Raw genomic sequence first — 16,692 nt, 5'->3', positions numbered from 1 at the left:
AAATCATCAAGGGAGTAAATGTAAAAGTCTTAAGATGTTACCATAACCTTTTTTTTATTATTGTTTTGTTCATACTGAATTGCTGTGCACCAAAACCATGTTACCAGGTCATATCACCTTCAATGTGACTGAATTTGTTGGAATTGTCCTCTGTTGGTTTACCCAAAAAAAAAAAAGAGAATTTTCCCTCCACAATATTAAATCTTGAAATAAAGCAAACAATGTTATTCATATTGTCTATGTAGATTTGCTTTAAGTGACATTTATACTGCAAAATGCGGTACCAAATGGAATTGCCAAAATAATTGCAAACTGGTTTTTTGAATACTCCTATTGTCTGTCATTGGTCAGACAAACGGATAGTCCCACCCCAAACTCGCACCATTGGATTAGCTGCTCCAAATTAGAATCTGGATATTTAAAACAAACATCAATGTATTTTAACATCAACTGTAACTTTTAAGGAATTGCACACGTTTTCTGTATTTTAAAAATACACAATTCATGCAGTGGCTCCTTTTCATTTTCATTTATTCTGTATAAAAACATTACATCATTCCTTACTGCTTTTATTTCTGACATAAAACTCTACAAGTTGAAAAAATAGCTTCACACATCAGATATTTACAAAGTCAAATCTCATAGCAATTCAAGTTATTTGTCACAGTCAACCTTCAAAAACATTGAATTTGATTCTTTTTTTGAAACCAACATCCCATCCTTCGAATGTGGTTTAGTTGGCTGAATAATTTAGCATAAACCTTGGATCTACTGGAATAATTAGCAATGAGCAGATACCTGATATGCTTCTCATCTTTAAAGCATGCCTCAAGAACAAAAACTTATGGTTTACTCCAGCCAAATTAGCCACTTTTGAAGAATAGAACCCAGTCAATTATTACAACAAACAATGTACATTTCAAATATGATTCTCAGTTTAACACTGCAACCAATTTTATTTATATATGCACATATTCAACAGCTCAAACGTTCAATTCCAAACTAAAAAAAAATGTAAACATCCTAGTTTTCTTTTCATCATTAATAAATATGACGATTTTAGTTTAGAGAGGGATCTCATAGATACAATATAGCATTACAAATCGATAATGCATTCTAATACTCACCTGAGAGTAATGACATGCTAAAAACTGTATGCATGAACGAGAACCTCCATTCGTTGGTATTAAGTGCTTCAGATAGAGACACATTAAACAAGATTCACTTCGGGTTTAACATCTTTACCACTTACCCACCTTACTGTTACTTGCACTAAGACATAATCGCAGTTGTTCACCCAGTCAAACACAAAGACAAAAGAATACACGACACGACATCATCACAGAGACACTCACTACACGATGATGTCATTAGTAGAGCTGGTCATTTATCTGGTGAGGTAACATTAGGTTCTATATCTAAATGCTTGCCTGGCCATGGTAGCTGCTCATGCACTCAGAATACTATAATCAATACAATAAAATGGAGCCCAGCTGCATTTAGAAAAAATATGGTATATAGCTGGACATGCTGTCTGTTGAGTAATTTCAAATATAATGGAAGACAAGGCTAATGGAGTTGCATTGAGCCAGCAGAGAGCAGGTAATCTTAGGAGATGCCCTTAAATGCCACAAAGTCAGTATTTAAATGGAGGTTAAGGCTTTTAGGTCAAACCCATTGAGAAAATGATTTTGAGGCAAAACAAAGAATGTGATGTCATTTATATGCTCTGATGTTCCAGAAAAACTTCATTTGTTGCCTGCAACAGGGGTTGAGTTGAGGAGGCCGTTGAGCTGCCCACAGAACTCAGCCGTTGTGCCCTCTGCAGGTCTGGAGGAACAAACGCCTCACAGCTGCCACTAGTGCTGAGATTCAAGTAATCCTGCAAGACACAAATACAAACCTAACTTAAGAAACTGGTTCAATGTCAGCAGTTTTTGAGATGAGCTGAGTCAGAACGTACATGTTTGGTGGTTTCCGACAGCAGGAGTTCAGTCCTTTCCACCAGCTTTTTAAAGGTTGGTCTCTTCAGAGGGTCAGCACTCCAACACCATCTCATTACCTCGTAACTGATAATGCATACACACAAGCATCGTTATCATGCACATCACACAAATGTTTGGGGTAAGATTAAAAAAAATATATATATATATTTATATTCAGCAAGGATGCATTAAATTGATCATTTATAATGTTGCAAAAGAACAAAACTTCCACAAACACTTCCAACAAAGAATCCTTAAAAATGCATCATGATTTCCACAAAAATATTAAGCAGCACAACTGTTTTCAACCTTGATAATAAGAAATGTCATCAAATCAGAATGATTTCTGAAGGATCATGTGCAACTGAAGACTGGAGTAATGATGCTGAAAAAGCTTTGCCTTCACAGGAATAAATGACATTTTAAAATATTTTAAAATAAAAAACAGTTCCATTTAAATTGTAATAATATTTCACAATATTATTGTTTATTGGTGAGCATAAAAATCTCATCACCCCAAAACTTTTGAATGGAAGTGTGCACGCCATAAATATAAAATACTGACTGCAGGCTGTTTAAAGACAATTATAATTATCTTACATTTCGATTGGGGCAAACTCAGGCTCAGTCATTCTGTATCCATCTTGTATCATCTTATAGAATGTGGATCCAACTTGAATCCCCGGATAAGGCGTGTTACCTGCAGGCAGATTTTCACCTCGTAAGACCTTTATAATGAGTCACTTATAGGCCTTGGTTTAGGAGATGTATTCTGGGTATGTGTGATATTTAATAGGCCTGATACCAGCTAATACAGACCTAGAGAGAAGATCTCCCACAGTAAGATGCCATAGGACCAGACGTCACTCTCAAAAGTGTACACGCAAGCAAACAAGCTCTCTGGGGACATCCATTTCACTGGTAGACGTGCCTAAACAGGAAACACATCATTCATGATAATGAACAATGCTTTAATTTTTTTTTTTTGGTCGTCATTTACTCACATTCATGTTGTTCCAAACCTGTGTGGATTTCTCCAGAATACATAGATTTCTTTCAGTTTTTTGTTAATTTAATGTTAATGGGGTCCAATGTTGCTTTGTACTCCACTGACTTTCATTAGGTTTGAAACAACATGAGGGCGAGTAAATCATTTTGGGTGAACTATCCCTTTAAATCAATGGTGTTTTTACTACATAAAATCTCCAATATAATTCTGAATATGCTGGATATTAACATAGAGCCTGCCAGTTGGTGTGAGTGTGGTAACGGTTATACAACACTTCCTTACATTTCCTCTCAGGACGTAGCTGGAGTCTCTAGTGATGTCACGTGCCAGACCGAAATCACATATCTTTGCTACCCGACCCTGAGTCAGTAAAACGTTCCTAGCAGCCAGATCTCTGTGGATACACTAAATATACATGGCGACACACATAAATGTCAAAAACGTATGTATTCACTATAGAACTGTATATGAAAATGAGATAACATTACAAAGTCTGTATGTTCAACTCACTCTGAAACTTGAGAGGTGAATAAATGTAATTACACACTCACATTTTTGGATGTGAGGAAGTCCATGCCTTTAGCCACTTGATATGAGAAGCTGAGTAAATCCTCAGTATCCAAAGAGAGATCATCTTTATCATCACACCATTCTAAGAGAGATGATACAGATTGGAAAAGTGTAAAATAATGAAAATTGGTGGTAAAAGTGGCTGTATTTTCTTGGGATGGGCCTTACCCGTCTGATTCGATCTCTTCTGATACGACCTCATGGGCACGTAACCATTATCAGTGCCCTCTCTGTGTGTGCACACATGCATATAATAGATGGTGTATTACATTACAAAAACCTAACAAAGGACATCTACACTCTTATAAATGTTGCACCACATTTCTTCTCAGACACACATCTTACCTTGAAGGCTGTATTTGGCTGAGCAGATTTTTGTAATATCCGTCGCCTGTTTTGGAACTGAAAAACGCATCCCGCTTTCTTCTCAGGAAGTTCAACATGTCGCCATAGCAACAGTATTCTGTGATCACCAGAGTAGGGCCTGTTGAAAAAAATGTGTCACTTTAACAATTATCAAATTTCTCCTCAAGGAAAAAGTCTCCCAAAAAATTACACTTTGCCAAAATATCTCATTCTCATATCATTGTGTGACTTTTTTTTCAGTTAAACATCAAAAGTTTAGGCAGAATGTCTAGACTGCTCTTTTCCATACTATCATTTTTGATAATTTGGTAAGCTCTAAGTATGACAAAAGGCACCATAAATGTGTGATATAGTCCAAGTCTTATGAAGCCTATACAATAAGCTATATACAAAGCTCTACAATATTACCCTATAAAAGGCTATACAAAAAATTTGTGTGAAGAACAGACCATAATTTCGAGAGACAAATACTACTGTTTTCTACTTTTGTGGTGCAGAATAAACCCACTTCCACTTTCCTTATTTGGAAAAGTACAGTAATTTACTAACATCTCCTGTTGTGTTTCAACCAGAAGAAAGAAAACAATATGGGATTGGAATGACATTAGGAACATACAATATATCTTATAATAAACTTATAGGTATCTTTCTTTAACCTGTCACCACTGTTAACGTGATTGAATCAATATTAATCACGTACCTCCTACTGTACAGGCGCCAAGCAAGTTGACAATGTTCATATGGTTGCCAATGTAGCTCAGAACTTTCAACTCTGACATTAGAGCCTCTTTTTCAGTGGAGTGAGCGCTCGCTTTGGGAAAAATCCACAGATACACACACATGTGCACACACACACACACACACATACAAAGATACGTTATATAGACATTAAAGGTTTTGAAAACCAATGACTGGAGTCTTTATAAACATATACTGTCCAGCAAAAATTAGGCAAATGTCTATGATTGTCTATGATCAGGTTTATGATTGGATAGTTTATGATTGGATTATTATTGCAGTGATTATTATGTTTCTAGCATGCTATATGTTTGCTAATAGTTCTTCTAACCTTAATTGATGCACCTCTTGATGGAAATAACATCACAACATTTATTTCCATCAAGAGGTGCATCAATTATTGGTCAAGATCTTGTTTTGACAATGCAAGAGTCAAGCACTCTGTAAAGTCTACTCCAGCACATCCCAAAGACTTGCTACATGCTAGAAACATAATATTTCTGAAACATAATATCACTGAAATAATCATAGACTCTTAAGCATTTGCTTTATGAATCCAGAAAGTAACTTTTTGGCCGGGCAGTGTACTTTACACACGTTAAGTCATACATCCAGGGAAGTGTACTTTACACACGTTAAGTCATACATCCAGACATATACTCACGTTTTAGCATTTTTACAGCAACAGTGGTCACTGTGTCAGCTGATAGGAGCCCATATGCCGTAGCTGCCACCACTTTACCAAACGCTCCAGAGCCAAGGATTCTACCTTTATCATGACAAACAACAAACATTTAGCTCTTATTTGCCATTATTATGTTCAAATTTATACCATTTTAATAAGCACTCGACTAGATGATTATTATAGTTATGTAGTATTATAGGACTTCTAAGTATTACTGTTAAAAAGTTTGTGGTATATTTTTGTGGTGTATTTTTTAAAAAATATATTTTAGTCTCTTATCCTCACTAAGGCTGCATTTATTTGATAAAAAATACAGTATAAACAGTAATATTGTGAAATATTATTACAATTTAAAATAAATATTTTCTGTTTTAATATAATGTAAAATGTAATTTATTCCTGTGATGGCGAAGCGGAATGTTCTCTAATATGCTGATTTATATATATATATATATATATATGTTCTTTCTATTCACCGAAGAATCCTATATGTATGATACACACTTTTAGTCAGATTAAGTAATGAGGTATTGTGTAATCATAACGTTGAGATTTATGTGTAATGTAAATGCCTTTACCAAAGCGGAGTCTTTCCCGTGGAAACTCCCATTTGGAGTCATAAGGCAGCTGCGTCGGGTCTATGTAGGTGTAATTGTTGCCATCAAAACTGTCGATCACCTTCCAATGGATCTCATATTTGGGTTTCTATGGCAGTGTACAAAATGGTAAGCAGGAAATAAAAGTGAAATAAATAAAACCAGAATTATTGCTAACAATTGAAGTTATGTCATAGTGTGTAGTGTGAGTGTTGTGTACCTGCATGTATTTGAAGAGCAGAACCACCACAAGTAAGCTAAGCAGAACAGCAGTGGAGACGACACCAGACAACAGAGGTGTGAAGAGTTTATGGGGCACAGTTCTCTCTGGGGAGAGAAACGCATGCCCACACATCCATGAATATACACACTCACAAATATAAACACCACATCTGCATTTAAACAATAATACTTCTTAATTCGCAGTACTATATTAATAAGGTGAGTGTTTTAAATCTGTTATTCAGAGGATTTTAAGAGCTTAGCATCAGTATCAAATCCTAATGTGCACACGCTGCACAAAATAATAATCCCTCGTATCTGTCAACAAGCTCAGTGTGTGTCTGAGAACATTCAGGGATTATCTGTTAACAGCCGTGTGTGTGTGTGTGTGTGTGTGTGTGTGTGTGTGTGTGTGTGTGTGTGTGTGTGTGTGTGTGTGTGTGTGTGTGTGTGTGTGTGTGTGTGTGTGTGTGTGTGTGTGTGTGTGTGTGTGTGTGTTTGGGTGTGAACGGGTTTGTGTCTCTCTACTGATCTCAATAACACTAAATGGCAAGAATGGCCCACCTCAACCAAAATAGAACGTTTGTTTTGGCGTGTGTGTGGGGGGGGAAATTAGCTGATAATTAGCTATGAGAGCTAAATTCAGTTAACTTATTCTGACAAAGCCTCTATTTGATATCATTGAAGGTAAAAAATAATTAATAAATTCGGTAAATAAAGTTTAATTGTATATTAAATGTAATGAATTGCCCACAACTGTTTGTTGTGTCTGGAGAAATTAGCTAATAATTAGCTAAGGGCTAATAAACTAAATTAAGTTAGTTTAATCTGACAAAACCTCCATTTAGGGGATGTCCTTGAAAGTAAAAAAAATAAATTAGGTAATTAAAGTTTAATTTTAAATGTTGACTGTATAATTTAATATACAGTACATACACTATAGCTTATGTTTTTATGTTTTCTATTATTCTCACCAAGTCTGCATTAAAAATAAAGATAAAAAGACAGTAATTTTGTAAAAAATAATATTACAGTTTAAAAAATATCTGATTAATTCTATATCTGGTATCTAAATATTTGATTCTATTTTAATATATTTTAAATTGAAATGTATTTCTGTGATGGCAATTACTTGACCCTTCAGAAATCAATCTAATATGCTGATTTGCTGCTATAAAAATATTTCCTATTATTTTCAGGGTTCTTTGATTAATAGAAAGTGAAATAAATGATTATTACTGTCAGTTTTGATTCATTTAATGCATCCTTGCTGAATAAAAGTATTAATTTCTTTCTTTCTTTTTTTTTTAATTTTAAATCTGATAAAACACTACTTTGGTTTTTGTTTGTTTGTTTTTTTTAGGTCACAGTCATGTGTGACCAAACTGCATTTCCCACCATTCTCTATGTCATAATAAAATACCAAGATAAAGCATCTATTACAGACCTAATGCGCTTCCTTTGCTTTTCATTTTGTTGCATTAGTGTGAAAAAAGCTTTCTGTCTTAACAGTAAGTGAAAAAAACAGGAAAATAAATATGAAATTGCCTCCATTTTTTCCTACTAAAATCACTTGAACACACATCACATTGTAATTATGATTTCTGAACTTGTAAACAGCAGCTGAAAGCAGCATTAGGGTTTGGGTAAAGGACAGTCTGTAGAAAGCTTCTTCTCTCTGGCCTTAAGATTGAACGGCTATGCCACATTGACACTGCTGTAACAACTGCATTGTATTATACAACATGTATTATCTTTTTGGACCTTGATAATTGCTGTTTACTGCTATATTTGTGATTAGCTTTATATAAGCAATAGGAATATCCTCATTTAGATAAACATGAATGAATCTCACCGCTGATGGAAAAGAGGGTGTAGGCATGCTCGCTCTGGGTTTTTGCCACACACTCAAGGGTGTGAAATTTTCCTTTGCTGATATTAAGTCGACTTTCCACCTCGCTTCGTCCAAACTCTGACCCTGACACTGTTACAACAGCAACTTCTTCATCGGCCTGCGTCGCATTCAACAGAAGGGAGCACCTGTCAGAGAATATAAAGAGCCAAAAGAATATGACAAACAGCTATTATATCTATATAACGTTATTTACCACAATTTATCATCTAAGAAACACTTTTCCATTCTAAATGGCTTTTTGACACTGCAATCTCAATAGTTTGTTTACTACTTACATAACATAAGTTAGAGATGCATGTGGTTACACTATATTTATTATTAACTATAAGTGACTTTGCAACTACATGTCAACTAATTCTCATTAGAGTATTAGTAGACTGTAGTAGTCCACTAATAATCTAATGAGAGCAGATTGACATGTAGATAATTACTTATAGATAGTAGAATGTCTAAAATGGACCATCAACATAAAGTGTTAGCATATGTGCTATTAACATGGTTGTGAGTGTGAGTGGCTTATATTAGCCTGTGAGTGAGTCATACCGTGTATGTGGCGGCTCGCAGTAATACCAAGATATTTTGGGGACAGGATATCCTGAAGCAACACACCGCACCTGTCCATCAACCGGCCCCTCCTGGGAAACTATCACTGGTTTACCTGAATGAGAGATTTACTGTATTTATATAAAGACTCTAATAATCTGGCAAATGTGAAAGCTAAAATCCTCTCAATCCTCTGAACTCACACATAACATGGACTGTGAATGACTGATTGACAGATGCATATTTGTGATTGGCTGAGAAAGTGTAGATCCCGCCCTCTGATCCATGAATTCGAACCAGCCTCAGTTCACTGATGAACCTGCAAAATTCAGACGAACGACACTCAATGTCTGTTAAATTTTCACATATAAATGTTTGAAATTAGGTCACTAATGCTAATTGTAAAACTAACGGATACACGTAGTTAACAATTGGACATGAACTTTTTTTAAATTGTGGTTAATTGTATAAGACAAAGTGCATATTTTAGTAGTTCAAACAAAAAGTTTTATTTTATAGTTTATACAAATAACACACATTTTATTAATATTTGGAGATAAAATTATCCTATTTCCTACAAGCGTAAAAAGTTATTTACTTTTTGTTGGAACATTTTCAAATATTTCCAAGAGTTTGGTCAATTATTAATTTATTGAGTCACTTCAGAAGTTGTTTTAAAAATATATAATATACCAGCTTTAAAGAACCAGTGGCAATAAGATAGGATCAAACTTTTGTGTATAAAAACACTGGTGGAGTTACCACAGAATTGACTGTGTGTGTATATGTGCAGGTGTGTGTACCTGTACTGCTGGTTGTGTAGTGTAATGACGTGCTCGGATGTGTTTTTGAGCTGTTGGTTGTTATACGACCAGTAGATTTCAGAGGGTTTGGGGTATGAAGTCATCTCCACGCTGAGGGTCAGACTCTCTCCCTCTCGCACCTCCACCACACTGTCCTCTCCCTCCGTAAGGTTAATGAAACCACGCTCTGCCACAAATACACACATAAACAGATGTTCCGTTGTTTAGCCAGGGACGTGTCTTTTGCTGAAAAGGCCAAGGTTTAAAGATGCATGGTTGAAGTAAAACCCATGCATCTATCAACTTAAAGGCAAGACTTCTATTGAGTGTTACAATTAAGCCCTTTCGTGTTACTACAAGTATTGGCCTTCTTGCTCTCTGGTTAAAGTCAATATTATTTAGAAGATACAGCTTAATCTCACATATCTTACCGTAAACCTCCAGATTGACAGTTGCCATGGAGACACCCTTCTCATTCTTCGCATTACATTGATAGACTCCTGAGTCATTCATCTTCACAGAAAAGAACTTCAGTGTTGCTATGCGCAGATATCCTCGAGAACCAGGCAGGACGTTAGATTTAGTTGTTTCCTTTGCTGTCTAAATCATTATTGACAACATTAGTCCAGGTTAGGTACTGCGCTTACAGTAAGCAATCTAAGATATGCAACAGGTGTGTGGATCTAACCGATTCCGAAGGGATGCTCCAGTTCAGGTAGAAATCATGGTTGATGTTGATGCTGCTACAGGTGAGATCAAAGTTCTGATCCTGGATCAGAATCACATTTTCCATTCTGGATAGGTTGATCACTGGCGCTGTCTCCGGGACTGTATCACAAAAACAATAAATATGCAATAAAGCATATAGGCAAAGATATATTGAGATATATGTAATGATATAATATGGCAATGATACACTACTGTCAGCTAGTGTATTTGATCAAAAATACAGTAAAACAGTAATATTGTGAGATATAATATATAACTGGTTTTATTTATATTTGTTTTATATAATTTTCTATTCTTTGAAGAATAGAATGCTCAATGAACAGCATTTCTTTGAAATAGAAATCCTTTGTAACATTATAAATGTCTTTACTGTCACTTTTGATCAATTTTATGTGTTCTTGCTGAATTTTTATTTATTTATTTCTTATTCAAAAATCTTGCATATTAGAATGATATCTGCTTTTCATAAAATTCAGCTGTACATCACAGGAATAAATTACATTTTAAAAATATTTAATAATATTATTTATTTATTTATTTAATATTTTCAAATATTACTGTTTTACTGTATTTTATATTAAACAAATGTAGACTTGGTGAGCATTTAAGACTTCTTTCAAAAACATTTTAAAAAAAACTTAATTATTCCAAACTTTGTGTCCACTGCTGAAAGTAAATTTGCGTATGGTATCATTCTCTTTATCAACTCTCACTAACTCTTTCCATCTAACAAAGTGGTTCTCAAATAGTGAGTTGCAAAGTGAAAAAGGCACATAATCATATAATCATGACTAATTAGATAAGCATAATATAGAAGAGAGAAAACATTTCCCATATTTCCCACATTTTTGTTTACTTTTGTACAATAAACAATTTTAGTACTTTAATTGGTCGCTTTTTGATGTCCAATGTAAAATCAACAAACAAAACTAGTTAAAGGGATAGTTCACCTAAAAACAAAAATCCTATCATCGTTTGCTTACACTCACACCATTTCAAACATATATGACTTTCCTTCTTCTGTGGAACACAAAAGAAGATATTTTAATGAATGTTTTTTCCATACAAAGAAGATATTTTAATGAATGTTTTTGGTATGTTTTGGTATCCATACAAAGAAAGTCAATGGGGTCTACAGCTACACCAAGCGGACATCAAAGATTGGAAACCGAAACTAGGACTGCAGATATACAATTACAAACCGTCAACAAAGCAGCGCTTTCTTACCATTTTGAATATCAATCACACTGATCACTTTCTTCAATTTAGTCGGATTATGTTATTATGAAAATATTTGTGCATTTGAATGCTCAGGTAAGATGGCGTAAAATTATAACAGCCTTCTGTCTGTACCGTCTTGACTTCTTTGCTCGCTTTCATCACTGCGCTGTTCCAGGCAGGTTTTTGAGCACGTAAATCACGACTTCAAACCACGACTCACGACTTTGTAGCGTTCCAGGCAACCTGTAACCCGTGTTTTTCCAACCTTATACCCGTGAAAGTGCACTGGAACGGCAGTCAAACCCGTGACTTCCCACCCGTGAACTCGTACTAGATCGATGTACTCCCAGTTACGAGTTGGAAAAACACGGGTTACAGGTTGCCTGGAACGCTCGTGCACTGACTCGTTCGCTAAGCTGAACAGCCAATCAGAGTTCTCTCTCTCACCGACGGCCAATCAACCTGCTGAATCGGCCCAAAAAACCCAGACAGTGTCCGACTAGAGCCAACGGTGTGCAGTGTTGGGGAAAGTTACTTTTAAAAGTAATGTATTACAATATTGAGTTACTCGCTAAAAAAGTAACTACTTGCGTTACTTAGTTACTTTTTATGGACAGTAATGCGTTACATTACTTTTCCGTTATTTTTTTCTAACCTGGGCTGGGCTTACTTGTTTGTTTTTTAATAACAATAAAAAAAAGCTCTATTTTTGGCAAATGTAATGGCCCTTTCACACCAAAAGTGAACTGAATAAGCCTCAGGCTGAAAGAAATACAAATTCACGCCTGTACAGTAGAGGGCGCAGTTCAAAAACACTTTTCAGCTGTTCTGCCATTCTGAATTGAAGAAGAATAGCAGCAGAAAAATGTTCAACACTTACTTCACCAATAAAATGTTTTTAAAAATGAAACACAAATGTGTTGTTTATCTAAAATCCTTTTTGTTTATTGTCAAGCATATAAGTGGATAATTGAATGTCAGCAGTAACATTGGTTATTAAAGTGAGATTAAATACATAAAGTATATTTGTGTAATTTAATATATTTAATTTTTGCAGGTTTGCGTAATATTCTGAGATTGCATTTCACTGTTTTTTATTAATTTTGGGTAATACTAAACCTATTTATTTATTTTTTTGCAACTAGGATGAGTAAATGCAAGCTTACGTTTATTCTAAAACTACAATAACCATCATGTTTACACAGAGAACACAATGCCTGTTACAATTCCTCTCAACATATAAACAACTTGCGTTACTTATTTGAAAAATTAACTCAGATATTTTGTTGTAAATTTAAAAGTAATGCATTACTTTACTTGTTACTTGAAAAAAGTAATCTGATTTAGTAACTCAAGTTACTTACAATGAGTTACCCTAAACACTGACGGTGCGGAACACAACGAAAAAACTAAGCCGACGGATGCTCAAAAATGGCCCGACATTGCCCGGCCGCCAATCGGCTTGGTGTGTCCCGGCCTTACTATAACACTGAGCTCCATTCACTTTCATTTTATGGACAAAAAAAGATAGATTTTCAGAATATAATCTTCCTGTTCCACAGGGAAAAAATAAATGCATGACAGATTTAGAATAATTTGGGTGATTAAATGAAAACTATCCCTTTAAGAACCACTGCTCTAACACACACATATACGCACCTGGCCGCACATCCAAGTTATAATGGCTTGATTTCACAGGTTTATCATCCATCTGCCCGGCACAAACGTAGCAGCCATCAAAGGCTTTGGAGACGTTTCTTATGGTGATCCCTCTCTGAGGGTGTGTGATGTAGGTGAGGCCAGCTGGTAAGGCTGTGCCAGCACAGGTCAACAGGGACAGGTGATTGACAGCTGGATCTGTTACTAAACAAGGAATAGTGCAATCCCCTCCTTCCCTCACCAGAAGTCCATTCACCATGGACTGCACAAAAGCGTTCCTCAAATCTGCCAAAAAAGTGAGACATTTTAGGTAGAAAACATAGAGAGTGATGAGAAAGGGAACAAAAGACATGCAAAACAAAAGAGAACATAAGGAAGAAATGTGGAAAAAAAATGTGCATGCAAAACAAGGGGCGTTACATTAAACACTGGAAGGACTTGTCTATGAGGAAATAGTTTTTAAAAAAAAATGAATGTGTGCAAGAGGTTTATCACACAATTCGGCTGTTCAAATACCTACATCATTCAATGACAGTTAACAATAATACAATTAAAAGATATTAAACCACATCCACACTAAGGTGGGGTTTGAGTACACAGCTTAAGGACATGCATTTGTGCTTTTACAAAAGACCTATTCAAGTTTTAATACTCCTTCAACAGCGAAGTGTGGGAATTGAGGCCAAAAGAACAAATACACCCCTCAGAATCAAAGAGAACTGTGTAAACACGCATATTCAGACCTTTCACGTAGACATAGATAGAGCTGTTCTCTCTCGTTTGTGTGTTCTCACAGGTGTAACGGCCCATATGCTGTATCTGTGTGGAGGTGAGGAAGATGACACTGTCTCCGTCTTCCTTTAGCTCTCCATCGATTTTCCGACCTTTTTCCCGCAGCCATTGTACCATGCCCATGCTTGCCTCTGCATCGTCATGACAACGGAGTTCCAGTTGTCCACCTTTAAGTATCACCAGATGAGGGGCATCGGGAGTGATAACAGGTTTAAACCATCCTGGAATACAAACACACATCAATATATTCACTGCGCATACCAAGTCAGGTCTAATCAACGGCAACATCCTGCAATCAGTTAATGCATCACTTTGTTGACAGTCAACAAACCTTAGGAAGGTGAGAAGGTCTTTATGGTAGACATGGTGCACTGTGATAATTCTTTAAAAGCTTAAACCCGCAGCTGATGTGTCTGCTCTGAACATTTTCATTATGACAAAAACTCCTGCATCTCAATAAGTGCCATGAAAAAACAAACTAAGAGAGAAGAAATTATATTTAGCATTAAGTAAATGTTTAGATTATTAACATATATTGTAATACATGTTTTTTATGTCAATTATGGACACATTTTTCTGTGCAGTAACTTTATTATATATAAAAAAAAAAATACTAATTTTTTTTCTAATTTACACTATGGTTCAAAAGTTTATTTTTTAATGAAAGAAGCCTCATGCTCACCAAGTCTGTATTTATTTGATCAAAAAAAAAGTTTTAAAGAACAGCATTTATTTGAGATAAAAATCTTATGTAGTATTACAAATGTCTTTGCTGGCACTTTTGAACAATTTATTGTGTGATTGCTGAATAAAAGTATTAATTTCTTTAAAAACAAAATCTCACTGAAAAATCTTACCTCAAACTTTAAATGGTAATTTATGTCAACAAAGAATGAGACCTACATTGTAAATAATATTTTGAATTTCAGAGTGAGAATGATTTTTGCTTAAAATAAAAATAGGCGTTTTCTTTATGCAAGCAATAAATGAAAAAAAGAATTGAAAATATTTAATTAATTTAATCTTTATACATTTTTGAGGTATAGGCATCTCTATAACATTCTAATTTTTTGATGCCCTCGCATTTAAACAATTAAGCTCTGCCTTCTCATTATCCGCAACACGATGACTAATCTGTTACTCATGATGATTTACTGTCCAGATGAATCAAACGTTATACGAAACAAGTACGGGGTGCATTAGTGACTAAGGTATGCCATTTTCTCAGGATAGCCGAAGATACGAAGCTTTCCCGCTAGATTAGAACATTAATCACTCGCGCAACGCGCGACCCACACACACACACACACACACACACACACACACAATGCGACTATGACAACAAACCAGAAGACAAGGCTAACAGAATTTATCAAAGCAACGTAACATGCACGCCATTCTGAAGATTCTTAAATGGTTTGGGCATGTTTTCTGAGTAATAGACCTATAATAGGCTAATAGGCTAAGTGTCCTAATGACAATGAATGTTATTTTTTACAGGTGTTATTAGGTTGGCAGCCTGAGGAAATTAGCCTATTACTGAAAAAGGGGACTGAGTTAAAAGTAATATAAAAATATGCAATAGAAATATGCACACATGTCCACAGACAATAACAGTTGTAGGCCTACGTCTATGTCTCGCTGTCTCTCACCTATAGCCTATGTAAAAACACGAGACACCTGTGAACCTTCTTCTCGGACGGCACCTGTTGCTAGCAGCTATAATCTATCAGATAATCTCGACCAGGAAAGAGCAAACCGACCGTTAGTTGAGAACAGTTTGTCACAATGCCTGTAACTTAATAACTCGGTAGTTGATGTGGTCATTATGTTGACAGTAGTTTTATTAGTAACCGATTGCTTTTGCGCTACTTTATTTCAATTACGCGACTCTAATTACACGCTAATTAATTATTGACACAGCACATGAGATTCACCCTGTATGAGAGTTAACTTGACATAATAACTGAAATTAATCAATAGCTATCTAGACGGCCTAAATAAATCAATAATTAAATTGATAGCGCGCAACTGTAACTATCGAGAGTAGGCTACATTAACAGATGGACAAAAACATAACTCTTAACGGTCATCATCTGCATCTGTTATCAAAACAATTGGATAATTCCCTGGATATCAGCCTAATCATCTGCTCATAATTAACTCATACAAATAGGAATTGCGGAGCCAACATTTTTCTGGGGAAAAATGCAACATATTTGGGGGGAAAAAACGGCTAATAAAACGCCATTTTATATCTTAACTAAAAATGTAAGTTCTTACCTCCAGGTAAGGCGAATAAAAGCAGAACTGTGGGTAGAAACCAAGCGTGATCCATTCTGTCTATTGTACGTGTGTCCGTACATTAGTATGACTGATCCACAACTGACTGTGCGTCTTCAAGTGCCTCTCTCTTTCTCTCTTTCTCTCTCTCTCCCCTCACTCTGTATGGCAAGCCATTTTAACATTTAATCCCTTAAAGTATATATTTCTATTACTAGTAGCTATATTTTTTATTGCTTAATTCAATAGGCATTAGTGTATTATTTAGTTTCACTATTAACTATTCACTGCTGTCAAGGGGGATAATCAGGAATGTTCCAACTTCACATAGGCCACATACAAACTGTTAAATTGACAACCTCATTTAAATACAGGAGTTAATCCCCTAAATTATTGTCAGTAGCGGTTTTTGGCACGGGCGAACCGGGCAATCGCCCGGGGCGGCATTTTTGGGGGGGCGGCTCCGCCGGCACGAGCAAAAAATAATAATTCTGCACCGCGAAGCGGTTTTCTATTATCTATCATTTCACTGTGTGGGGAATTGGCAAATTTGCGCCCCCTGCAGCTGCAGGCGCC

General features: G+C 35.6%; 1 protein-coding gene across 1 annotated transcript; it reads right to left on the bottom strand.

Moving 5' to 3' along the window:
- Positions 1-527: 527 nt before the first annotated feature.
- Positions 528-16,220, bottom strand: kitb (KIT proto-oncogene, receptor tyrosine kinase b). The gene is made up of 21 exons (XM_079864176.1): positions 16,117-16,220; positions 13,785-14,054; positions 13,042-13,326; positions 10,121-10,260; positions 9,864-10,032; positions 9,433-9,619; positions 8,833-8,948; positions 8,630-8,744; positions 8,027-8,211; positions 6,170-6,276; positions 5,932-6,058; positions 5,333-5,437; positions 4,631-4,741; positions 3,910-4,048; positions 3,733-3,794; positions 3,546-3,646; positions 3,277-3,399; positions 2,805-2,916; positions 2,586-2,685; positions 1,964-2,069; positions 528-1,882 (listed from the first exon to the last, which is right to left on the bottom strand). The coding sequence occupies exons 1-21, from the start codon at positions 16,169-16,171 to the stop codon at positions 1,721-1,723; spliced, it is 2,877 nt and encodes a 958-aa protein (XP_079720302.1). The 5' UTR covers positions 16,172-16,220; the 3' UTR covers positions 528-1,720.
- Between the last annotated feature and the right edge of the window lie 472 nt (positions 16,221-16,692).

This window comes from Squalius cephalus, assembly GCF_949319135.1.
Source record: "Squalius cephalus genome assembly, chromosome: 2".
Lineage (NCBI taxonomy): Eukaryota > Metazoa > Chordata > Actinopteri > Cypriniformes > Leuciscidae > Squalius > Squalius cephalus.
Note: the sequence above shows the minus strand (reverse complement) of the source record. Positions and strands in the feature narration are given on the sequence as shown.